Here is a 26,975-nt window from a genome sequence, read left to right as displayed (position 1 = left end):
TGACCTCCAATATGGCCATCATGGTGCCCATCTTGAAAATCATTTGATCACTACTCCTGAATGGATGGCTATATCATCATAGGGTTTTCACTAACAGACTTGTGATGTCTAATTGGTTCTAACTCCAGAATTGTTGCCAATCTTACAACCAATATGGCTGCAATAAAAGTCATGATAAAAATTTGCTGTAAATACTCTTCCAGAATGGATGGTCATATTGAAATAGATTTTTTTTTCCAGAAAGCTCCTAATGATACCTGGTTGATCTTAAATAAATATGGTACCAATCTTACACCTAGTATGGCCATCAAAGTGGACAGTCTGAAAATCTATTTAGCACTCAAGAAAGTTATAGCTGTCAAAAAGTAGTAATCATTTGATCTTGGAATCTTGGAAATTCCTTGTGTTCAGTAGAGTGTCAGTCCCTATGAAGGACTTTTGTTTTAATTTTCTTCTTCAGATATGTCACCCATTCATGATACATTTAGGGTACATCCACTACTTTACATGTCCAACACACAATCCTCCAGCCTAAAAACAATGTCTGTAATGTCATGTTTTGGCAATGCTATAACAGTCATCTGCTTGTCAAATGAAACAAGAGTGGTCTTTCCATGATACAGGGACTGGCACCAGATACTGTAAATATGGCAGTTACTTCTTCAGCTTATTCTGTGAAGCACAGCCCTTCCATAGGCCTCACAAATTCTGAATTCACATGTGTCTTTTCTTCAGTTGCATATGCCTTGAACAATTCTTCTGAGATTTTGTCACATTAAAAATGTATACTCCAGTTATTCTATTTTTTGCCCTATTTTCACGATAGACACATAAGTATATGTCACTTCATTTGTTCAACTTATCATACAATAAGCATGTCAGTACCTGTTTATTTGTCTGCTATTCACCAAAATGCTCTTAGTATTTAACAGTGTTTCATGAATTCTGTCAAGTACACATTGGGTAGGATTAAGTGATCATTCTGTCTCACTGTGTGAATTGTATGAGGTACTATTTTGAACATACATGTCATTTGCATTTATACTTGTGTGGTGATGTATAGGTAACTGTCTCAATCAAAGAACTAACTTGGATAAATGGGAGAGCTAAGAAATGAACATTCAGGTATGTGGACGCTGTAAGTATTGCCACCACTGCCGCCTGAGTCAGCAAGTTTCTCTTAGCAGTATCCCCAAAGGTTCAGATGAGGAATTGGCAGTCCAGGCCATCGCGAGCGTCTCACACAGCACCAACTTTGCCATCACCCTCATCACCACATACAGATTAGATCTCCATTACTTCACTTTTGAAGCCAGTGGATCATTGGTGAATACACAAGTAATGCATGCCTACCCTGGTACAGTCTAATAGTGATCTTTTTCCCTGGATAGACATTACTGGATTTTGGCACCAGATGCCAAGTAGCAATGGATCACACAAGCTCTGACAGTTTTAACTTACACCTTTGATTTATTGGACTGGATACAACGATATATTTTCTTAGTATACCCATTCCTAATTCAGAGACGTAGATTGTGGCCAGCCCTGGCTTTGACTTAGATTCCTTGTTTACATGGTGAGGAATTGGTGAACCATCTCACGCAACCCAGTACCAGACTCCTGAAAGTATCTTGGAGATCCACCACTGGTTCTTTCTTTGTCAAGACTCAGAATTATCTACAGCAACACTCCTTTCATCAATGCTAAATACCAGTCCTAGAATGTTGATGATGTATGTACTGAACACCTAGAGTTAACCATGTCACAACATGGCCAGACCCCAAACTTGTTCATTGCCCCAATCAACCTGTTTTGCTAATTCATTTGTCACATATATCACAGTGTATGTCACCACATTTGTCCATGTTTGAGGTTTACACTTGGAGGTCCTTTCTTATCTGACATTGCCCAGAGAAGTCCTTGCCTTCTGTTCACTCTTTAAAGGGACTTCCTGGTCTTTGCTGCCAGTATTTCAGCCACCTCTACCTGCTCCATAATTATCCACTTCTAAAGTTTTCACTCTGTTTGGTCTGTTGGCCAACAGAGTCCAGCCATTGTTCAAACAAGTACCCCATTCTGGCCAAGACACTGTTAATAACCTTTATTTTTACTTCAACAGCTCGTATTACATTTAAACCTGGTTTTCCATGCTCAAGCCAGTTTTTCACAGTGATATCCCAGCAGTCAACAGTTTTTCACAGTGATATCCCAACAGTCAACAGTTTTTCACAGTAATATCCCAGCAGTCAACAGTTTTTCACAGTGATATCCCAGCAGTCAACAGTTTTTCACAGTGATATCCCAGCAGTCAACAGTTTTTCACAGCGATATCCCAGCAGCCAACAGAGAAATTGTGAGCTTTGGTACATATGGTCTGGAAGCCCATCCTCAACATCCCAAGACAGGTCTGGAATGTTGTATCAATATGATCCATGCTTGACATCATTTTGTTGACTATCTTTCAGCAGTCTAAACAAAGCCTAAACTCTTCCATATTTTGGGTGTTGGTCTCTTGTGCGGGGCATCTGCTCAACACACACATGCTTGATATTGCAGTTTTTATATTTGCTCCATGGGCTTGTCAAGAAGATGTTAGCTCCCATCAGCATTAAGGACTATTAATCCAAAACTTTTGCCACATTTCACTATCATGGAAGGTATCATTGAAGCCAGAATAAGAACTTCTCAAACCTTCTTGCAAACTTTGATTTTTCTCAACCAGGCTTACAGCCATTGTCCAGAATGGAATCTTCCATGCATTATGATGTGGTTGAATAAGGCATCGTTTGAACCACTGCCTTCTTGACACACCTATCATACAAAGCCACTGCCTTTATGACAGTCCTATCATACAGAACCACTGTTTGCATGACACACCTATCATACAAAACCACTGTCTTCTTGACACACCTATCATACAAAACCATTGTCTTGTTGACACACCTATCATACAAAACCACTGACTTCTTGACACACCTATCATACAAAACCATTGTCTTGTTGACACACCTATCATACAAAACCACTGCCTTCTTGACACACCTATCATACAAAACCACTGTCTTCTTGACACACCTATCATACAAAACCACTGCCTTTATGACAATCCTATCATACAAAACCACTGTTTGCATGACACACCTATCATACACAACCACTGTCTTCTTGACACACCTTTCATACAAAACCACTGTCTTCTTGAAATACCTATCATACAAAACCACTGCCTTTATGACAGTCCTATCATACAAAACCACAGTTTGCATGACACACCTGTCATACAAAACCACTGTCTTCTTGACAACACCTTTCATACAAAACCATTGTCTTCTTGACACACCTATCATACAAAACCACCGTCTTCTTGACACACCTATTATACAAAACCACTGTCTTCTTGACACACCTTTCATACAAAACCACTGTCTTCTTGACACACCTATCATACAAAACCACTGTCATCTTGACACACCTATCATACAAAACCACTGTCTTCTTGACACACCTTTCATACAAAACCACTGTCTTTATGACAATCCTATCATACAAAACCACTGTTTGCATGACACACCTATCATACAAAACCACTGTCTTCTTGACACACCTATCATACAAAACCACTGTCTTTGTGACACACCTATCATACAAAACCACTGTCTTCTTGACACACCTATCATACAAAACCACTGTCTTCGTGACACACCTATCATACAAAACCACCATCTTCTTGACACACCTATCATACAAAACCACTGTCTTCTTGACGCACCTATCATTAAAAACCTGCTTTCTAGTCATTCTAGCTACAGCAGGTAGGAGTCGTGAGATTCATCATGCCTTGTCAGATGTCCAGTACCATCATGTTGTTTAAGTGCCACTCATGATGGTCTTCACTCTTCTAATTGTCAAGAACAGGTTCCCAATGAGGGAAATCAGTTCTTTGTCTTGAAACTCATGTCTTCCTTGGAGCCTTTACCCAAATGGTTTCTAAAGGATCCCTGTAAGGGCTCTTAAGTCATGCTGAAAATGAACTTAGTCATTCAGAAGAATGAATCTGACATGTTCTTACAACTCAGTGAAGGAAGGAATGACATTTCAGCAAAGGCTCTTTCGTCCTGATACAGTAAGCTCTCAGCTCAGACCAGATGAAATTGTTGCAGATACCATGCACCTTTGTTGCTGTAACAAGCCAAAAGATGTGGCACATGTCTCCTTTAGCTTGGAAGGGGTGCTGTTGCAAGGTTGATGATGTACTCATCATGATGTATTATTTATTATTGTGTAAGTATTATCAAAATAAAATATTTCACCACCATTTCTTTAAATGTACATTTAAATTTGAATACATGTAATAAGGTTATGATATTTGTACAAGCCAGGCAGATTGTAACATGTAATGTAGTTATAACTTGTACAAGCAAGGCAGAATGTGTAACATGTAATGTAGTTATAATTTGTACAAGCCAGGCAGAATGTAGCTTGAAATGTAGTTATAACTTGTACAAGCCAGGCAGATTGTAACATAAAATGCAATTATAACTTGTACAAGACCACCAGATTGTAATATAAACTATAGTTATTACTTGTACAAGCCAGGCAGATTGTAACATATAATGTAGTTATAATTTGTACAAGCCAGGAAGAATGTAACATGAAATGTAGTTATAACTTGTACAAGACAGCCAGATTGTAACAAGAAATATAGTTGTAACTTGTACAAGCCGTCCAGATTGTAATTTGAAATGTAGTTATAACTTTTCAGAAAAGGTCAGTGTAAGAGTTGTATTTCCTCCCAGTCTTGAATTCTCTGAAGATGAGTAGCCCATCAAATTTGTATCCTCCAAAGTTTGGGGAAACAAAGTTACTTGTGATCATGCTCAACATAAAAACTAGTCACTAAGATTCCACCCACCATCTTCAGATTTACAAAGGTCATTTGTATTTTTTGTACTTGTGCCATAGATTGTAGAGTAGTCATGTAAGGTTGTGTTTGTCAATGCACCATACAGTCCTGCATGTCAGAAATGTCATTTCTGCTGAATTACTTTTTAAGGACTGTATGGCTTGAAAATTTGAAGGACTGTACAGGTTGAAAATTACTTCTGAAGGACTGTAAGGGTTGAAAATTACTTTTGATGGACTGTATGGGTTGAAAATTACCTTGGAAGGGCTGTATGGTTTGAAGCTAATTTTGGTTTGAGACTTAAGATTAAAAAGATACACCCATTAAGTCAGATTTGATTTTCACCAAATTTTTTTCTGCACTTTAACTGAACTATAGACAGTGTTTGACTCAGAACTTTGCTTTGGTATATTATGAAATTTATGGGTTTAAATTTTAATTTGATATCAGATTCAGTGTCAAGAAGACTTAGTTCAGAGCTTTTGTTTCATGTTTTTCTGTCATAATTTGAGTGAGATATGGTCTCCATTTTATTTGTCTTCCCTAGAATCACAGATTTAATTTTTGCTTGATAATATTTGAAAGATATTCATGGAATTGAAGTTAATTTGTATTGTCACCTTTTTGTGTCCAAATTTGTGTAAATTATGGCACTTATTTCAGTTTGAAATTTGCCCAAGCATATTGAATTTCATTTCAGACTGATAAATATGAAGTTTGCCTGAGTATATTAAATTTCATTTGTGATTGTTAACTTTGATGTTTGCCAGTAGGATATTGAATTTCATTTTTGGTTTATAACTTTGAAAGACTTGATAAATTGAAACAAAATTTGGTGTATGTATATCATTAACAAGACTTGAGGCATATTTGAAATCGCATGTACCCCTTAAAATTGACAACTTTATGACTCAAGTTTGGTTTAGAAATTGACTTCTTTATGTCAGGCAAATGGTTCTGTTATACTTTATTGTTGTAATGCTAGAATTTGGTACAGATAGCCATCTCATCTAAATACATGTCTTGTGTTTTGTTGGTTTAATTGTTTTGGAATCTAAGCTTCGTCTTCTAGTCAGTTATTAAATTACATCCCTTATGAGTTGTAGATTAAGATATGAAAATATGCTTCCAAGTTTTGTTTACATGCTTTGATTTTTTTTCGTAAAGGCCAGAATATTCAGCTACCTGATTCAAGATGATGCAGAACTTTTCCCAGGGAAGTTGGCATGTGACCATGCAGGCAGCATCAAGAAGTTGCATGATGGGGAGAACCTGATTTCACAGATGAGCAATTACTTTGACTTCCTGTCAACAAATGCAAAGACGAGCATAGCTATGTGGACCTCACCATATCTTGATTCATGGGGCCTTGGCATAATGGTCACACACACAATACCTGTCACCAGTGATGTTACTGAGAAGTGAGTCAGCTCTGCCACCTTGTTTTCTGTCTATACCCTTTCAGGTTGAGTCTTAATTATAGAAGAAACTGTAAACTATATATATATATTAACCCCACCCCCCATCTTTAGATTATTCTTCATACAGCATAATTTAGGTACAAAGTAGAGCTGGTTATTCCCTGCAATCTTGCATCATATTACATGCCAGCCATCTCACACCATAATATATGCCAGCCATCTCACATCATATTACATGCCAGCCATCTCGCATCATATTACATTCCAGCCATCTCACATCACATTACATGCCAGCCATCTTGCATCATGTACTGACTGTTTGTATTAGTACAAACAATGTCATTTATTGCCGTATGCTGACTGTCAGTATTAGTACAAAAAATATCATTCTTTGACATGTACTGACTATTTGTATTAGTACAAACAATACCATTCACTGCCATGTGCTGACTGTCTGTATTAGTACAAACAATATCATTCATTGCCATGTGCTGACTATTAGTACAAACAATATCATTCATTGCCATGTGCTGACTGTCTGTATTAGTACAAACAATATCATTCATAACCACGTGCTGACTGTCAGTATTAGTACAAAAAATATCATTCATTGCCATGTGCTGACTTTATTAGTATAGACAATATCATTCATTGCCATGTGCTGACTGTTTGTATTAGTACAAACAATACCATTCATTGCCATGTGCTGACTGTATTAGTACCAACAATATCATTCATTGCCATGTGCTGACTGTTTGTATGAGTACAAACAATACCATTCACTGCCATGTGTTGACTGTATTAGTACAGACAATATCATTCATTGCCATGTGCTGACTGTATTAGTACCAACAATATCATTCATTGCCATGTGCTGACTGTTTGTACTAGTACAAATAATACCACTCATTGCCATGTGTTGACTTTATTAGTACAGACAATATCATTCATTGCCATGTGCTGACTGTATTAGTGCTAACAATATCATTCATTGCCATGTGCTGACTGTTTGTATTAGTACAAACAATACCATTCATTGCCATCTGCTGACAAAATATTTGTGTGCAACAAAAACGATCACTGAAATTCAAAGGCTCCACAATATTTAGATGTTTACTTTCTTTCATTTTTTAATGTCTGTGTCTTTCATTGGGCTTCAGGACAATTGGAGTTGTGGGAATTGATGCAACTCTGGATGAAATCGAGAACTTCCTGACAAAGCACCAATGGCCAGGGAATGTCTATTCATTCCTCATCAACAATCAGGGGGAGACAATTTTCCATCCCAAACTCAAACCCAGCACCAATGTGAGTATACTTGGGCAAGAATTTGTATACTGTCTTTAATATTATATCAGTCAGAGTTAATAGAGATGCAAACCTGTTATGATATCTTATGCAAGAAGGTAAAAATCAGATTTGCAGAAAATGAAGAATACTATATTATTTATTTCCAAGTGTATGATTAATTTTAGTATGAATCATTTTTGACTGATATTTGGTAGGAAAAGTTGTTGACAGGACATTTCTTTTGGATTGAACAGGAAAAGAATTTCCACCTATTTTATGCCATTTTGTTATCAAAATCTTATAATTTTGGTGGGCCTTGTATAAAACTTTGGACTCTAGGTCATCAATATTTCAGGAAATAAAGACATTTGCTATGTTTAGCAGGATATAATCTTCTAATGAATATATGGCAAATTACTTAGGTGTTGAACCAGTGCTAAGCTAAGCCCCCTTTAGGTATGAATATATGGTAAATTACTTAGGTGTTGAACCAGTGCTAAGCTAAGCCCCCTTTAGGTATGAATATATGGTAAATTACTTCGGTGCCGGACCAATGCTAAGCTAAGCCCCCTGTAGGTATGACTATATGGTAAATTACTTAGGTGTTGAACCAGTGCTAAGCTAAGCCCCCTTTAGGTATGAATATATGGTAAATTACTTAGGTGTTGAACCAGTGCTAAGCAAAGCCCCCTTTAGGTATGAATGTATGGTAAATTACTTAGGTGTTGGACCAGTGCTAAGCTAAGCCCCCTTTAGGTATGAATATATGGTAAATTACTTAGCTGTCCGACCAATGCTAAGCTAAGCCCCCTTTAGGTATGAATATATGGTAAATTACTTAGGTGTCGGACCAATGCTAAGCTAAGCCCCTTTTAGGTATGAATATATGGTGAATTACTTAGGTGTCAGACCAATGCTAAGCTAAGCCCCCATTAGGTATGATTATATGGTGAATTACTTTGGTGTCAGACCAATGCTAAGCTAAGCCCCCTGTAGGTATGAATATACATTATGTTTAATTCCATACTTTACACCATTCAATACATACATCAACTTTAATTCCATACTTTACACCATTCAGTACATAAAATTATTTTTAATTCCATACTTTACAAAATTCAATACATACATTATGTTTAATTCCATACTTTTTACCATTCAATACATAAAATTATTTTTAATTCCATACTTTACACAATGCAATACATACATTATGTTTAATTCCATACTTTATACCATTCAATACATAAAATTGTTTTTAATTCCATACTTTACACAATTCAATATATACATTATGTTTAATTCCATACTTTATACCATTCAATACATAAAATTATTTTTGATTCCACTTTACACAATTCAATACATACATTATGTTTAATTCCATAATTTATACCATTCAATACATAAAATTATTTTTAATTTCATAATTTATGCCATTCAATACAGACATTATGTTTAATTACATACTTTACACCATTCAGTACATACATTATGTTTAATTCCATACTTTACACAATTCAATACATTATGTTTAATTCCATACTTTACACCATTCAATACATACATTATGTTTAATTCCATAATTTATACCATTTAATACATAAAATTATTTTTAATTTCATAATTTACACCATTCAATACAGACATTATGTTTAATTACATACTTTACACCATTCAGTACATACATTATGTTTAATTCCATACTTTACACCATTCAGTACATACATTATGTTTAATTCCATACTTTACACAATTCAATAAATACATTATGTTTAATTCCACTTTACACAATTCAATACATTATGTTTAATTCCATACTTTACACCATTCAATAAATACATTATGTTTAATTCCATACTTTACACAATTCAATAAATACATTATGTTTAATTCCATACTTTACACTATTCAGTACATACATTATGTTTAATTCCATACTATACACCATTCAATACATACATTATGTTTAATTCCATACCATTCATTACATACATTATGTTTAATTCCATACTTTACACCATTCAATACATACATTATGTATAATTCCATACTTTACACCATTCAATAAATACATTATGTTTAATTCCACTTTACACAATTCAATACATTATGTTTAATTCCATACTTTACACCATTCAATACATACATTATGTTTAATTCCATACTTTACACCATTCAATAAATACATTATGTTTAATTCCACTTTACACAATTCAATACATTATGTTTAATTCCATACTTTACACCATTCAATACATACATTATGTTTAATTCCATACTTTACACAATTCAATACATACATTATGTTTAATTCCATACTTTACACTATTCAATACATACATTATGTTTAATTCCATACCATTCATTACATACATTATGTTTAATTCCATACTTTACACCATTCAATACATACAATTCAAGATGATTTTTGGTGTTTATCTTTCTGGATGACTTGAACATTAAACACATCTGCAGGCTGATTTCATCATGTGAAATAAGAATCTGAACTAGGAATGAACCCAAAATAGAAATGAATCTGATTGCACAGTTATATCCTTTTTTACACCTTCTAGAGTCTGATATGACTGTATGTCACAATGTCCTCATGTGTCAGATCTTACTACTCAGTCTAATATTTCAAAATACATATTCATGTGACCTAACCCATCCAATCGAAAATAACCCCGAACTAGCATACAGGTAATATTTTTAATATTATTATTAATGGTCATAGACATGTACTTTTGAAACTATTTATAGATACTACTTCATCTATGCTTTTAATATCTTAAAATAGAATTTTATTCCCATGTACAAAATCTAGCTTTCCAATCTCTTGACTATAGATGATCATAACAGTTTACAGTTATGAACAAAACCTACACATAATGTAGACATAATCATGTATCAAGAGTTACAAAATTATAGATATACATAACACAACTACGTGATGTTTATACAATGCAATATCATCAGACTTGATGTTGATCTTGGTAAGATGATTGGACTGCTCATTCCTTTCCTGCTTTTCTCCATGGCACAACTTTTTGATTATCCCCAATCATGAACATAAATTCATCACCTGTATTTCTGCAGTAATCTAGTGAATATTATTTTTTTTTACATTTGATTGCTTAGTAAAGTTTTAACAAAAATCAGTATATTTTGAAGATTTGTTGGCTGGCTGTCCTTGTTTCTCATCCAGTGATAAACAAGGTTTTCTGCCCAGAGTTTAGATTTAATTTTTACATAGGTTTCAAAGGAAAAGATTTCGTGACACAAATGATTTATATTTGATGATCTGCTTTAGAATCTTGGATCCAAATTTTTGTTTCCTTGTTAAATGCATCAATGCTTATACTAAAAGTCAGAATTGATCAGGTGAGCAGTATTGGTCCCACTTCAACCTCATGTTTAATTATCTGACTTTTTCAGCTTCTAGAAGATCCGATCTTTATCCCAATACACCAGTTAGAGCAAGACAAAGAAGGAAATCCCCAAGAATTCTCCACCATCGAGCAAAACATGCGAGCTGGCAAAATGGGGAAACTCAGGATTGCCAAGGCCAGGGATAGGATACCACGAGTAAGAGGGAGGTTGGGGGGGGGAGGTATTTTTTGGCTGTAGGTTGGGATTTACTTTACAGTTTTATATGGATGTACAATTTTCACATGGTTATATACTATATTGTATGGCAGTATAAAAGAAAATTAACTGAAAGCAAAGTACATGAATCAGTCAGTATGTAACAGTTGGTAGCAATCAGCCATTAATGATAAATCCCTTAAAACATTCAAAATCACATAAAACATATGACATGTGCATCCTTCTGGTTTAAGTTTGTACATAATTTTAAATTTGCATTCTTTTATAATTGCATTCAGTTACTGAAGGACATTTACTCATGACATTAAATTGGTGAGCATTTCAGATGTCAGGAATAAAGTGTAAAGTTCATGAAATCAGTACAACAAAGTATGAGAAAGTATGGAAATTAAATATGCTGGAAACGATTTATTGTTTAAAATGGGAGATTTCTAGTTGTTTGTATGTTAAAAAATCATTAATTTAAATGTATTATGGTAATTCATCAGCATGATATCCCTGTATTTGACAGACATGAAATCCAGTTGATCAGTAGTTTTGACTAGTACAGACCCTGAATGACCATCCATCAGTCATAGAAACTCTAAATAAATTTCATTAACATGTCTGTGAGTCATTTATCCATTAAGCTTTCAAATAAGCACATTAACAAAATCAGAGTTAAAGTTTACACATTGTTTTATTGTTGGACAATCAATAGAAATGTTGCCAACAGAGCTTAATTTAGAGATGACTAGGTCTAATTGCATGGTATTTCTTTGTCAGACAGTCAATAGAAACATTGCCAACAGAGCTTAATTTAGAGATGTCTAGGTCTAATTGCATGGTATTTCTTTGTCAGACAGTCATAGAAATATTGCCAACAGAGCTTAATTTAGGGGTGACTAGGTCTAATTGCACTTCATTTTTTTTCATAGTCAAAATAAATGTTTACTAACAGAGCTTAATTTAGAGGTGACTAGGTCTAATTGCACATTATTTCTTTGTTAGACAATCAGTATAAATGTTTACTAACGGAACTTAATTTAGGGGTGACTAGATCTAATTGCACATTATTTCTTTGTCATATAATCAGAATAAATGTTTACTAACAGAACTTAATTTAGAGGTGACTAGATTGAGTTTGCACATTATTTCTTTGTTAGACAATCAGTATAAATGTTTATCAAAAGAGCTTAATTTAGAGGTGACTATGTCTAGTTTGCACATTGTTTCTTTGTCATACAGTCAGTATGAATGTTTACCAACAGAGCTTAATTTAGAGGTGACTAGGTTTAATTGCACTTTATTTCTTTGTTATGCAATCAATATAAATGTTTATCAAAAGAGCTTAATTTAGAGGTGACTAGGTCCAGTTTGTGCATTATTTCTTTGTCAGACAATCAGTAGAGGTGTTGATGACTAAGCTTGTTTAGTCACAAATGCTAATTTTCTCCCGGACTATAAAGTACAAGACAAAGAGGTGTGAAAGTGCATCTCATGGACTTGTTCAAACACAAGTATTGAATGTTTGCCCCAGGTTCTGTACTATACACATTACATCTGTCCCTCACACCACATGGTTATTGTTGCAGTATGTCAGCACATCATCCCTTTAGAACTAAATATGTGAAATTTTGGCCCAAATGAACAAGCAAATATACTAGCAACAAAAACTAACTATCATCCTCCAAGAGTTATTTTGGGACTTGATCAGATTAAATTTCACCATTTAATTTTACCAACACTGCCTATTAATTAGGTGCTGCCTACTTTTAAGGTAGTAAATCATCTTGTTGTCAGTGAATAATTAAATTTAAAAACAATAGAGTGGAATTAAATAGTTTTGTTGGGTGAAATTATGTTGTAAAGGTTCTGAACGAAAAATGATTTTTTGAGAAAAATAAATAATTAGTTTGAGAAGAAACCAGTTAATCATGGAAAGATAATACTAACACTAAAGCAGAAGCAAATTTGAAACCAAAAACAACATATTTTCTGGTACATTTAATTTTTTAGTTATATCAATGTTTTCTTTTTTATCAGAACTTGCTATATCCCCTTTGAATGATTTTATATTAAGTGTCACAAATATATGGCCACCATGTTCTTTTTCAGGAAATATGTCCATCAAGAGACATTAGAATTTCACATTTTTGGGGAGATGGACAAGTGTTACCCATGTTCGTCTGTGTTGCATGTCCAAAATCTATTCCATCCAATAAGTCACATATTCTGTTTTTGTTAAGTAACATATCAAGATTTCATGAATGAAAACAAAATTGCTATGAGGCTTTTTATGCAGAAAAGCTACATAAAGTTGGACTTTCATTTTTTCTTATCAAAATTTTACTGATTCATGGCCACTTTGATTAGAGCTTTGCCCCTGAATATTGAATTAAGGTGTCTTCAGTTTGCACCTGAATGTTGAATTAATGTTTCTTTAGTTGTGTAATATTGGAAAAGGCATCTGCTGGGCGGTGGGGAGGGGTCTAAAAAATTTGTATATAATTTGTACAATGATCCACATTGTCAGTGATATTGATACTTTGGTATTTCAGACATACTACTATGCTGGCCTTAATGAATCCGAATATTCATTTGCCTACAGCCTCGCAGACACAGATGTGGTATGTATTTCATTACAAGTCCATTACTAGGGGAAATGTGCCACCTTCCCATACATTTACCTAGAGAACTGAATTCCCCCAAGCCACTAGGTAAAGTTTACCTGGCTGGCTAATTGTAACTAAAAATAGGCATACTTTTGCAGTCAGTACCCCAACTTAATCGAGTACACAATGGGAAATTAGAATTCTGTGACATTGTAGAAACTCTTCCCAGCCACAGTGATCTAGTGTTAAGCAGTAATGTCATTTTGCTCAGACACCCAGCAGAGGGATTTGTCTTATATATAGAGGATATCTACATTTTTGGGGTAGATGCAAGGAAATATTTAATTCATGATGTGGGAACATTGTATTTTCATGAGTGGTGAAGCCATGAGTGACAATAGAAAATGTTTCTATTTCACAAATGAAATATTTCCTTATATCTGCTTTAAAAAAATAGATATCCACTATATATTTTCTTTATATTATATATTTTTTCAGGCACAAACAATCAGTTTGCATGGATTTGTTTCTCCATTATGTGCAGTTAATGGCAGTATTAATACATCAGTTAATGGTTATGAAATTTAACAGTAAATTAAGACAAATTTAGATTTTGCCTATAATGATATACATTGTGTTTTTTGTCATTGTATATTTTGTCAAATTAATGTCTGTTTTCTTACAAAAATGAAGAGATTTTTATTTTTAAAAACATTTCTTGCATGAAATGATACAGTGAAAATTGCTTTGGTAGGGTTACTCTAGAAACAAAACAACATCATTTTAATGATTGCGCTTTAGTTTTAAGGATTGTGACTTTAGGTTTAAGGATTGTGACTTTAGTTTTAATGATTGTGACTTTAGTTTTACAGATTGCGACTTCAGTTTTAAGGATTGTGACTTTAATTTTAAGGATTGTGGCTTTAGTTTTATTGAATGTGACTTTAATTTTACGGATTGTCACTTTAGTTTTAAGGATTGTGACTTTAAAGTTATGGATTGTGACTTTAGTTTTATTGATTGTGACTTTAGTTTTAAGAATTTTGACTTTAGTTTTAAGGATTGTGACTTTAGTTTTATTGATTGTGACTTTAATTTTATGGATTGTCACTTTAGTTTTAAGAATTGTGACTTTAGTTTTAAGGATTGTGACTTTAATTTTAAGGATTGTGACTTTAAAGTTACGGATTGTGACTTTAGTTTTAAGGATTGTGACTTTAGTTTTAAGGATTGTGACTTTAATTTTACGGATTGTGACTTTAGTTTTAATGATTGTACTTTAGTTTTAAGGATTGTGACTTTAATTTTAAGGATTTAAATCTCTATTTTTTGTATATTTCTGCATTCAGACATGAATGTTTGTGTATTGGCAAGCTGAGAGTCAATTTTAGTAAAAGACACGGTTACTTAATTTTGATTTATATCTACTTTCATCAATGCCTGATTTCTTAATCATGTTCAGACATGATTATGATTGTTATGACTACTTAAACAATTTTATTTTTTTTCTGGATCAGCGTTCAAAATCTGCTTTTAAATTTAATCTCCCAGATAGTTTCCTTGCTTCCTGGTATACTCACAGGAAGTCAATTTAGCAGCAGTAATGGTGCATTTTGCTGGATAAAGTGTGCAATAGAACATATTAATTACTGGTTTATTCCTTATCGAAGGCATTAATAAGCTTTAAAAACATTCCCCAAGCAGGATATTCCATCAAATGAGACAACTGTATAACTTTTCATAAACATGTCCCTCCCTTATTTGTTATTATTGCATCTTGATGAATTCATGTTTTTTCTAACACACCCATTTAAAGGGTTATTAGTTAAAAAAATCATGCTTTTATGTGACACACAGTGAGTTGTCAGGAATGCTAAACTCAGTGGTCATATGTAGGCCTAGGGTTTGTGTACATTTTTTACTCAAAGTAGAATGTATTAGACTCAGAGAAAAATGTCAAATTATGAAAGAATACCTGATAGTGTACTTTACAGCTTGCTATGAAATGTTAAATTATATAATTTTAAATTTATCTATCTCCTTGTTTCAAAATGTACACATTGGTTTTTCATCCTTGACCACTCATGTTGTCAAGATTTCCTCTTTTATCTGAAACACTAATTTGGATTTGTCAGAATCTCAAGATTTCTTTCAAGGCATTAATTAGAGAGTATTTAAGGTTTAAGATTAGAACTACATGTTATAAATAGTGCTTTGTAAAGAACTGGTATTGAGAACAGCTAAAATGTACTAATGGAAAAGTAATTTCAAGGGACATAGTCAATGACTGGCACCAAGATTATTAAGAATTCTCTCCTCTTGACTCAGACTCAAGGTTCTGGGCTTTGACTGGCTCACTTAAAATCACCAATCAGCCAAATATATATTGAAGTTGTTTGAATAACTTGAAATCACAAGCTGATTAGATATTGATATTTGACCAACTAAATTAAAATCATCACCTAATCAATATTCAAATTTTAAGTTGAATTTAATAGTGCTAGAATTCATGATAATCTTGGGGCATGATTTTCACTGTTTTTGACCTTTAGACAGGACTTTAGTTTTAATCACTTATGGAGAGGAGGGAATGAAAGGCATTTTTAGTGATGGCAGCAGTTTTTTAAGCAAGGAGCACTTATTATGGATAGAGGAAGTATTTTTTAAATGAAATGTTAAGTTATATAATTTAAATTTATCTACTTGTTTCGAAATGTACACATTGGTTTTTCACCCTTGACCACTCATTTTGTCAAGATTTGAAAACTTGATATCAATTATGAAATTTTGAATTTCATCTATTTGGATGTAGGAATTGTTTTTTTCATTTATTCGGATGTAGGAATGGATTTTGTTTTAAAACACACTTACACAGTTAATAAAAGTGGAATCAAGAGCAAAAGTATAAATGGGAGAGGCATTGGAGATGGATTTTAAAATGCAATATGGAGGGGCTAGGGTCGAGGCATAGGGATCTTAAAATGCAGTATGGAGGGGCCTGAGTGCCATTGGGGATGGATCTTAAAATGCAGTATGGAAAAGCTAGAGAGGCATTGGGGATGGATCTTAAAATGCAGTATGGAGGGGCTGGAGAGACATTGAGGATGGATCTTAAAATGCATTATGGAGGGGCCAGAGAGGCATTGTGGATGGATCTTAAAATGCATTATGGAGGGGCCAGAGAGGCATTGGGGATTGATCTTAAAATGCAGTATGGAGGGGCTAGAGAGGCATTGGGGATTGGTCTTAAAATGCAGTATGGAGGGGCCAGAGAGACATTGTGGATGGATCTTAAAATGCATTATGGAGGGGCCAGAGAGGCATTGGGGATTGGTCTTAAAATGCAGTATGGAGGGGCCAGAGAGACATTGTGGATGGATCTTAAAATGCAGTATGGAGGGGCTAGAGAGACATTGGGGATGGATCTTAAAATGCAGTATGGAGGGGCCAGAGAGGCATTGTGGATGGATCTTAAAATGCAGTATGGAGGGGCCAGAGAGGCATTGTGGATGGATCTTAAAATGCATTATGGAGGGGCCAGAGAGGCATTGTGGATTGATCTTAAAATGCATTATGGAGGGGCTAGAGAGGCATTGGGGATGGATCTTAAAATGTGTTATGGAGGGGCTAGAGAGGCATTGTGGATGGATCTTAAAATGCATTATGGAGGGGCCAGAGAGGCATTGTGGATGGATCTTAAAATGCATTATGGAGGGACTAAAGAGGCATTGGGGATGAATCTTAAAATGCATTATGGAGGGGCTAGAGAGGCATTGGGGATGGATCTTAAAATGCATTATGGAGGGGCTAGAGAGACATTGGGGATGGATCTTAAAATGCAGTATGGAGGGGATAGAGAGACATTGGGGATGGATCTTAAAATGCAGTATGGAGGAGCTTGAGAGGCAATTAGAGCACAAGTGAGGCATCCCTATCCCTCTATTTCTATCTAGCTGTGGTACTGTTTTAAAGTACTCCAGTAATCACAAATGCTGAATGTTTTATGCCATCTTTTTTCAAACAGGGGTTCCGGCGGTCACAAGAGCCTTGGAATAGATCAAATTACACTATGAGCTATTACAACCTGCTCAAGGAGTACAAGAGTTCTGATGTCTTGGAGAAATTTCCTCATGCTTTTGAAGAGCTGGAGGTACTGGAAAATGAGACCAAGTACCCAGGATTAAGAATAAGCTACAAGTATTCAACGATTTTCCTAGCTCCTATGTCACACTGTGATCCCATATCCTACCTGTATGATGATAACCTAGCACGGAAGACAGTTGATGCCCATGAGTGGATTAATTCTGATGTTCCAGACCATGGATGTGATCTTTCAGACCAAAAGTTTGTTAAGGGGGTCAGGTACTTTCACCCATCAACATAAATTTTTAAACTATGCTATATTATGTACAATACAGTGTGCATTGTTTTAAAAAAGTTGTTTTGACAAATTTTCTTCTACAGTTAGAAATATCTTGATGGTGAGAAAAACATTAATTTAATTTAATATTGTACAATACAGTGTCTGGAAACACTAAATATTTCCCTGTGAAATACATGACCTGATCACATTAGCATTAGGAAATTACTCTGTGCTAGCTCTAAATCCAGTCCTCTCTGAAAGATAAAAAATGTGTATATATATATATATATATATATATATATATATATATATATATATATATATATATATATATATATATATATATATATCTCATGTAGATCAAGGGAAGTAACTCTTGCCAGTTAATTCATAATGCTGGATTTGGCAGGGAAACGTTCCAATGTAAAGCAATAGCCAGATGCAGGATTCCACTCACATGTGTATAAATGCATAGTCATTGGTTGTGTGAACTTCACAACAGGAGAAGTTTGTCCTTTCAGTAAAGCAGTCATTCTGTAGGGTGACATAGATAGAGGTTGAATGCTCAAGCATTTCCTTCTTGTACCTATTTCTTAATGTTATGTGATTGGGCAATGTATTTTAATGGAGAAAGAAAATCATTTAGGTGACGCTCTAAAGTTTTGTATTTAGCATAGGGTTAGGATTTTAAAGAAAATCTATATTTGGTAATTCATTCATTGCCCTTTCAGAGGCTGGTATTGTCTAGTCTGACAAAATTCATTTTCCCTATTTTAATAGCTGCTATGGATAGTGTACTTTAGACAAATTCAGGCTGATTTTTTAGCACAAGGGAGCATTCATTTTAGTTAGCAGTGTGTTTAAATCATGTACAATTTCCAAAAGTACAATATCCAAAGAAATATCATCCACATTACATTAATGTAGCATAGAGGTATGCCACCATTCTCTCCATTGTGCATGTTTTAAACGCAAACAGCTTCACCTTACATACGTCACTCTCTCAAAAATACATAATAACTGGTGCATGATTTAAACACACTGCTAACTAAAATGAATGCTCCCTTGTGCTAAAAAATCAGCCTGAATTTGTCTAAAGTACACTATCCATAGCAGCTATTAAAATATAGAAAATGTAAGAAATGTTATCGGCTCTTTTTGATACAATTTACCTCTGAAGTTCAGGAAGTGAAAATGACCAAGTGGAGCTAGCACTTTTTTGAAAGGTGCACATCTGGAGTAAGGCCAAGCTGTATACTCTATAACCCATATTACATCCATCAATCATATACCAAAATAAAGGGAATTAAAGGTTCTTTGAATTATACCTAAGATATACAAGGTCTTTTTTAAATAGCCAGTATAACCAATGAGGAAAGCTGGGGAAATTCTTTTTCTTTAAAATCCTAATGCAAAATACGAAACTGTAGAGTGCCACCATTATCTTTCTTTCAGATTACTTACCTAATCATGTTGCTGTCAATCCCTCCCACCCTAACCCACTATGTCACTATGTGAGCATCCTATTATAAGTTTCATTCAAGCTTAAACTGGTAACATCTGAGCTAGCAGGAACAAGGGAGTTAATTGGTAAGAGTTACTTCCCTTGTGTCAGTATGATTTTCAAGTGGAAGACATTTGTAAGTCTTTGAGGAAGGACTCAATTTAGAGGTAGGTAGAGAGTAATCTTCTAATGTTAATGTGATATAGTAAGTATTTTAGGAGAAACATAATATACTAAAAACTACTTTACTGGCTTTAGAAGTTTCTGTTCTCTCTGAATAGGAACTTAGGCATGTAGGAAGTAGGGAAAAGAGTTTAAATATTCTTGAAATAACTGTATTCACCCATATAAAATGCACACCCAACTGAGAACATTATAGACTGGGACCTACTTTCACATAATGTGCCAGCAGATCAAGGTCTGTGACTTTATGTCACATAATGTGGTGGCAGATGAAGGCCTTTTGCTTCAAAACATAATTAGACTGACCATTGTAGACCAATACCTACTTTCACATAATGTGTTGGCAGATGAAGGTCTGCACCTTTTACTTAAAAACACATCCATATTCTGGCCTTTAGTCTTCAAAAGTATTTATCAAACACACTTACTATTTATCTGAGGATTATTTAGTTCCTTTAAACAATACAAATTTAAAACCAAACCGTCTTCTGTCAATGCAAACGTTTTAATTTTGGAAAAAATAAGGTGATAAATGGCAAAAGACCAATGTTGACAGAGCAGCATAATATACATTGTAAGGTGCAGCATCATGTGATGTTAATGCTTGTACAGGTAAAAATAAAATTCTTTAAATTTATACTGTATACAGCATGCAAGAAACCAGATCAAGGTCTGTGCTGTTTATTTAAAAACACAGCTAGACTGTACACTGTGGAACCTCATTTGCTGGAAATTTGGTGACATCAGGAATTGGTCAGTGTTATTTTTAGCTGGGTCAATCTTATTAACAAGTAAATAGGGAGTATTTTATTTTGTAGTTGCTCTGGCATGACAAAGAATAACTCGATATTGCTTTGCACCTTCATCAGCTCTTATTTCTACCATTAAAAGACCACAGAATGTTGTCATCTGGTCCTGGTAGTTATACATTATTATGTCAGATGTTGCAGATTTTATTAAAATTACAGGATTGTACTCCTTTCTGAAAAAATAGATGTTTGCTACTGTAAATTCCTGCTGTCTTTCTTTTTTCAGAGCTGATGTTCTCATAACTCAGCCCATTGAGGAAATTTGGAAGGCTCGAAATTTTGAGTCCCTCAGTCAAATCAAGTGGACTAACATTGGGTTACGAAGTGGTGTATTCCGCACATATCCAGGTCATCGATCACGGAGAGGTTATGACCCTACCAAGTGAGTGATTTTGTTCTGATGAAAATACACATTAGATAATCATTGTTTTAAGTTATTTTACGTCATTAAAACATGTGTAGCATTAGTTGACATCAGTAAAACATGATTAGCATAAGCTGGCCTCAGTAAAACATGATTAGCATTATTTGGCATCATTAAAACATGATTAACATTAGTTGGCATCATTAAAAAAATTATTAGCATAAGTTGGCCTCAATGAAACATGATTAGCATTTGTTGGCCCCAGTAAAACATGTTTAGAATGAGTTGGCATCATTAAAACATGAATAACATTAGTTGGCCTCAGTAAAACATGATTAACATTAGTTGGCATCATTAAAACATGATTAGCATTAGTTGGCCCAAGTAAAAAATGATTAACATTAGTTGGCCTCAGTAAAACATGATTAACATTAGTTGGCCTTAGTAAAACATGATTAACATTAGTTGGCCTCAGTAAAACTTGATTAACAGTAGTTGGCCTCAGTAAAACATGATTAGCATTAGTTGGCCTAAGTGAAACATGATTATTGTTAGTTGGCCTCAGTAAAACATGATTAGCATTAGTTGGCCTCAGTAAGACATGAATAAAATTAGTTGGCCTCAGTAAAACATGATTAATGTTAGTTGGCCTCAGCAGTAAAACATGATTAACATTAGTTGACAACAGTAAGTGAGAGAATATAACATGTTTATATAAATAATGTTCTGTCTGAACCTGGAACAATTAGATATGGAGTACCGCAAGGCTCAATTCTAGGTCCACTACTATTCATTTTATTTATTAATGACCTACCACTTTTACTACGGGACTCAGTATCATCTACAGATTGTTATGCACATGACACAACATTGTCAGACATCCAAAACACAAAGCATGAACTTGAACTTTTTTTACAGAATGCCGTAAACAAACTGGACAACTGGTGCACATGCAGTGGCAAGGTGGTAAATACTGGTATAACTAAAATATTATTTATCTCAACACGGCAAAAAAGGACAAATTTTGATAGTGATGAACTATGTCTGACATGGAAGTATACAAATTTGCAAATGGTCTGTCATGATAGACTTCTTGGTGTTTTGGTAGATAATAACCTATCATGGACTGAACCATCAAACATATCAGTAAAAAAGTCAATTCAACTTCCAAGTTAACATTTCTGCCCAAGAATATTACTTAAGAGCACTTTTTATTTCCAGTGAAAAATAAATTGAATAAATAATTTCACCAAAATAAAATGCTGAACTCAACACTCAAACTGATTTCTGCCTCTGATGTCATTACAGGAATGATTTTCTCGGGTAAACAAGATTATAAAACCATCTATTAGGTCAACTATTATTTTCAAGAAATACCGTGACTTAATAGAAGTTTCCATTCTAGAACATTCCAAGTTATTTACAAGATAAAATCTGTTATTAAAATTATAATAAGGATGTGGTAAACATCTGGTAGGCTGGGTATTTTTATGTGGAATACCAATGTCCTAGACCTAGACCCAAATAAATATGTGTACATTCCATTTTGATGATGGTCAGTATGATTTGCTGTGTACATTCCTTCTTGATGATGGTCAGTATGATTTGCTGTGTACATTCCTTCTTGATGATGGTCAGTATGATTTGCTGTGTACATTCCTTCTTGATGATGGTCAGTATGATTGGCTGTGTACATTCCATTTTGATGATGGTCACTATGATTGGCTGTGTACATTAATTCCTGATGATGGTCACTATGATTGGCTGTGTACATTCCATTTTGATGATGGTCACTATGATTGGCTGTGTACATTCCTTCTTTGATGACGGTCACCATGATTGGCTGTGTATAATCCTTCCTGATGATGGTCACTATGATTGGCTGTGTACATTCCATTTTGATGATGGTCACTATGATTGACTGTGTACATTCCTTCCTGATGATGGTCATATAATTGGCTGTGTACATTCCATTTTGATGATGGTCACTATGATTGGCTGTGTACATTCCTTCTTGATGATGGTCACTATGATTGGCTGTGTACATTCCTTTTTGATGATGGTCACTATGATTGGTTGTGTACATTCCTTCCTGATGATGGTCACTATGATTGGCTGTGTACATTCCTTTTTGATGATGGTCACTATGATTGGCTGTGTACATTCCTTCCTGATGATGGTCACTATGATTGGCTGTGTACATTCCATTTTGATGATGGTCACTATGATTGGCTGTGTACATTCCTTCTTGATGATGGTCACTATGATTGGCTGTGTACATTTCTTCCTGGTGATGGTCACTATGATTGGCTGTGTACATTCCATTTTGATGATGGTCACTATGATTGGCTGTGTACATTCCTTCCTGATGATGGTCATATAATTGGCTGTGTACATTCCATTTTGATGATGGTCACTATGATTGGCTGTGTACATTCCATTTTGATGATGGTCACTATGATTGGCTGTGTACATTACTTTTTGATGATGGTCACTATGATTGGCTGTGTACATTCCTTCTTGATGACAGTCACTATGATTGGCTGTATACATTCCATTTTGATGATGGTCACTATGGTTGTGTACGTTCTATCGTGATGATGGTCACTATCATTGGCGGTGTACATTCCATATTGATGATGGTCACTATGATTGGCGGTGTACATTCCTTCTTGATGATGGTCACTAAGATTGGTTGTATACATTCCTTCCTGATGATGGTCACTATGATTGGCTGTGTACATTCCGTTTTGATGATGGTCACTATGATTGGCTGTGTACATTCCTTCTTGATGATGGTCACTATGATTGGCTGTGTACATTCCATTTTGATGATGGTCACTATGATTGGTTTGTGTACATTCCATTTTGATGATGGTCACTATGATTGGCTGTGTACATTCCATTTTGATGATGGTCACTATGATTGGCTGTGTACATTAATTCCTGATGATGGTCACTATGATTGGTTGTGTACATTCCATTTTGATGATGGTCATATAATTGGCTGTGTACATTCCATTTTGATGATGGTCACTATGATTGGCTGTGTACATTCCTTCTTGATGATGGTCACTATGATTGGCTGTGTACATTCCTTTTTGCTGATGGTCACTATGATTGGCTGTGTACATTCCATTTTGATGATGGTTACTATGATTGGCTTTGTACATTTGATGATGGTCACTATGATTGGCTGTGTACATTCCTTTTTGATGATGGTCACTATGATTGGCTGTGTACATTCCTTCTTGATGATGGTCACTAAGATTGGCTGTGTACATTCCTTTTTGCTGATGGTCACTATGATTGGCTGTGTACATTCCATTTTGATGATGGTCACTATGATTGGCTGTGAACATTCCATTTTGATGATGGTCACTATGATTGGCTGTGTACATTCCATTTTGATGATGGTCACTATGATTGGCTGTGTACATTCCTTCTTGATGATGGTCACTATGATTGGCTGTGTACATTCCTTCTTGATGATGGTCACTATGATTGGTTGTGTACATTCCTCTTTGATGATGGTCACTATGATTGGCTGTATACATTCCTTCCTGATGATGGTCACTATGATTGGCTGTGTATATTCCTACTTGATGATGGTCACTGTGATTGGCTGTGTACATTCCTTCCTGATGATGGTCACTATGATTGGCTGTGTACATTCCTTTTTGATGATGGTCACTATGATTGCTGTGTACATTCCTTCCTGATGATGGTCACTATGATTGGCTGTGTACATTCCTTTTTGATGATGGTCACTATGATTGGCTGTGTACATTCCTTCCTGATGATGGTCACTATGATTGGCTGTGTACATTCCTTCTTGATGATGGTCACTCTGATGGCAATATTTATTAATAATAGCTGATTAAATACTGTGAATGACTTTAATTTTGCTTTTATCAAATTTTGAGGTTTGGGTAGAAAATACATATTTATTTGTTACTTAATTTCATTGGTTTGTCTCATTTGAGAAAGAAATAGACAAAATATTGAGGAACTTCTGTAAAAGATGACATTCACTTTTATGCATTTTTCAGCCGTCGGTCCTAATGCATCCTGCAGTAATTAGGTTAATTATTGAAGTTAGTCATGCTAATACTTAGCATAAATGTGGTAATTTAGTCATGCTAATACTTAGCATAAATGTGGTAATTTAGTCATGCTAATACTTAGCATAAATATGGTAATTTAGTCATGCTAATACTTAGCATAAATGTGGTAATTTAGTCATGCTAATACTTAGCATAAATGTGGTAATTTAGTCATGCTAATACTTAGCATAAATGTGGTAATTTAGTCATGCTAATACTTAGCATAAATGTGGTAATTTAGTCATGCTAATACTTAGCATAAATATGGTAATTTAGTCATGCTAATACTTAACATAAATGTGGTAATTTAGTCATGCTAATACTTAGCATAAATGTGGTAATTTAGTCATGCTAATACTTAGCATAAATGTGGTAATTTAGTCATGCTAATACTTAGCATAAATATGGTAATCTAAGTCAAACAAGCTGGTAACAATCTTTTGTATGTGTACTAGGTGAATTCCACTACTTTTGTCATGACTTCATTTTTCAATGTTTTTTTAAGTACAGTTATCAAAGGAGATGTTGACAGTTAAGGATTAGGCACAAAAAATACATTGACGAAAATAAACAAAGCCTATTTGTTTTAATATATAAACAGTTATATTGAAATTGAGTTTCACATTTTCAGCTCTCACAATGCTATAGAGACAATGATAAACTTTAAACTCTTACAATGCCTAAGAGATAATGGTAAACTTTCAGCTCTCACAATGCAATGAAGACAATGATAAACTTTAAGTTCTCACAATTCCATGGAGACAATGGTAAACTTTAAGCTCTTACAATGTCATAGAGACAGTGGTAAACTTTAAGCTATCACATTGCCTAAGAGACAATGGTAAACTTTAAGCTGTCACAATACCACAGAGACACTGCTAATATTTCAGCTCTCACAATGCCACAGAGACAGTGGTAAACTTTAAGCTCTCACAGTGTCATAGAGACAGTGGTAAACTTTAAGCTCTCACAGTGTCATAGAGACAGTGGTAAACTTTAAGCTCTCACAATGCCACAGAGACAGTGGTAAACTTTAAGCTATCACAATGCCATAGAGACAATAGTAAACTTTAAGCTCTCACAATGCCATAGAGACAGTGCTAATCTTTCAGCTCTCACAATGTCAGAGACAGTGGTAAACTTTAAGCTCTCACAGTGCCTAAGAGACAATGGTAAACTTTAAGCTCTCACAATGCCACAGAGACAGTAGTAAACTTTAAGCTCTCACAATGCCACAAAGACAGTGGTAATCTTTAAGCTCTCACAGTGTCATAGAGACAGTGGTAAACTTTAAGCTATCACAGTGCCTAAGAGACATTGGTAAACTTTAAGCTATCACAATACCATAGAGACAGTAGTAAACTTTAAGCTCTCACAATGCCACAGAGACAGTGCTAATCTTTCAGCTCTCACAATGTCAGAGACAATGGTAAACTTTAAGCTATCACAGTGCCTAAGAGACAATGGTAAACTTTAAGCTCTTACAATGCCACAGAGACAGTAGTAAACTTTAAGCTCTCACAATGCCACAGAGACAGTGCTAATCGTTCAGCTTTCACAATGTCTTAGAGACAGTGGTAAACTTTCAGCTATCATGATACCATTGAGACAATGGTAAAAAATCAGGAAACTTGAAAAGTGTTACCACTTTTTGATGTTTTTCAAAATGCATCACAGGGATAAACTACTCTGATTGTACAGCATCATACCACTGGTTGTGCCAGATGCATGCAGTCCTTTGACAGTTTTGAATTAAACTGGGCTTTGAGAAAGTCAGACTGAATTGCTGATTGTTTATTCAGCAATTAGTTATATGTATGAAATGTGTC

General features: G+C 34.7%; 1 protein-coding gene across 1 annotated transcript in view; it reads left to right on the top strand.

Moving 5' to 3' along the window:
• Nucleotides 1-26,975, top strand: part of LOC149806603 (voltage-dependent calcium channel subunit alpha-2/delta-3-like) — a 102,779-nt gene that overhangs the window by 41,635 nt on the left and 34,169 nt on the right. Inside the window, exons 11-16 of the mRNA XM_089955436.1 lie at nt 6,071-6,324; nt 7,485-7,632; nt 11,053-11,202; nt 13,764-13,832; nt 17,842-18,179; nt 20,903-21,058. Of these exons, the coding sequence (XP_089811562.1) occupies nt 6,071-6,324; nt 7,485-7,632; nt 11,053-11,202; nt 13,764-13,832; nt 17,842-18,179; nt 20,903-21,058 (1,115 nt within the window). The remainder of the gene's footprint in view (nt 1-6,070; nt 6,325-7,484; nt 7,633-11,052; nt 11,203-13,763; nt 13,833-17,841; nt 18,180-20,902; nt 21,059-26,975) is intronic.

The sequence above is a fragment of the Sinohyriopsis cumingii genome, chromosome 1, assembly GCF_028554795.1.
Source record: "Sinohyriopsis cumingii isolate HCF-2022 chromosome 1, ASM2855479v2, whole genome shotgun sequence".
Classification (NCBI taxonomy): Eukaryota; Metazoa; Mollusca; class Bivalvia; order Unionida; family Unionidae; genus Sinohyriopsis; species Sinohyriopsis cumingii.
This window is presented reverse-complemented; position numbering and strand designations above follow the sequence as displayed.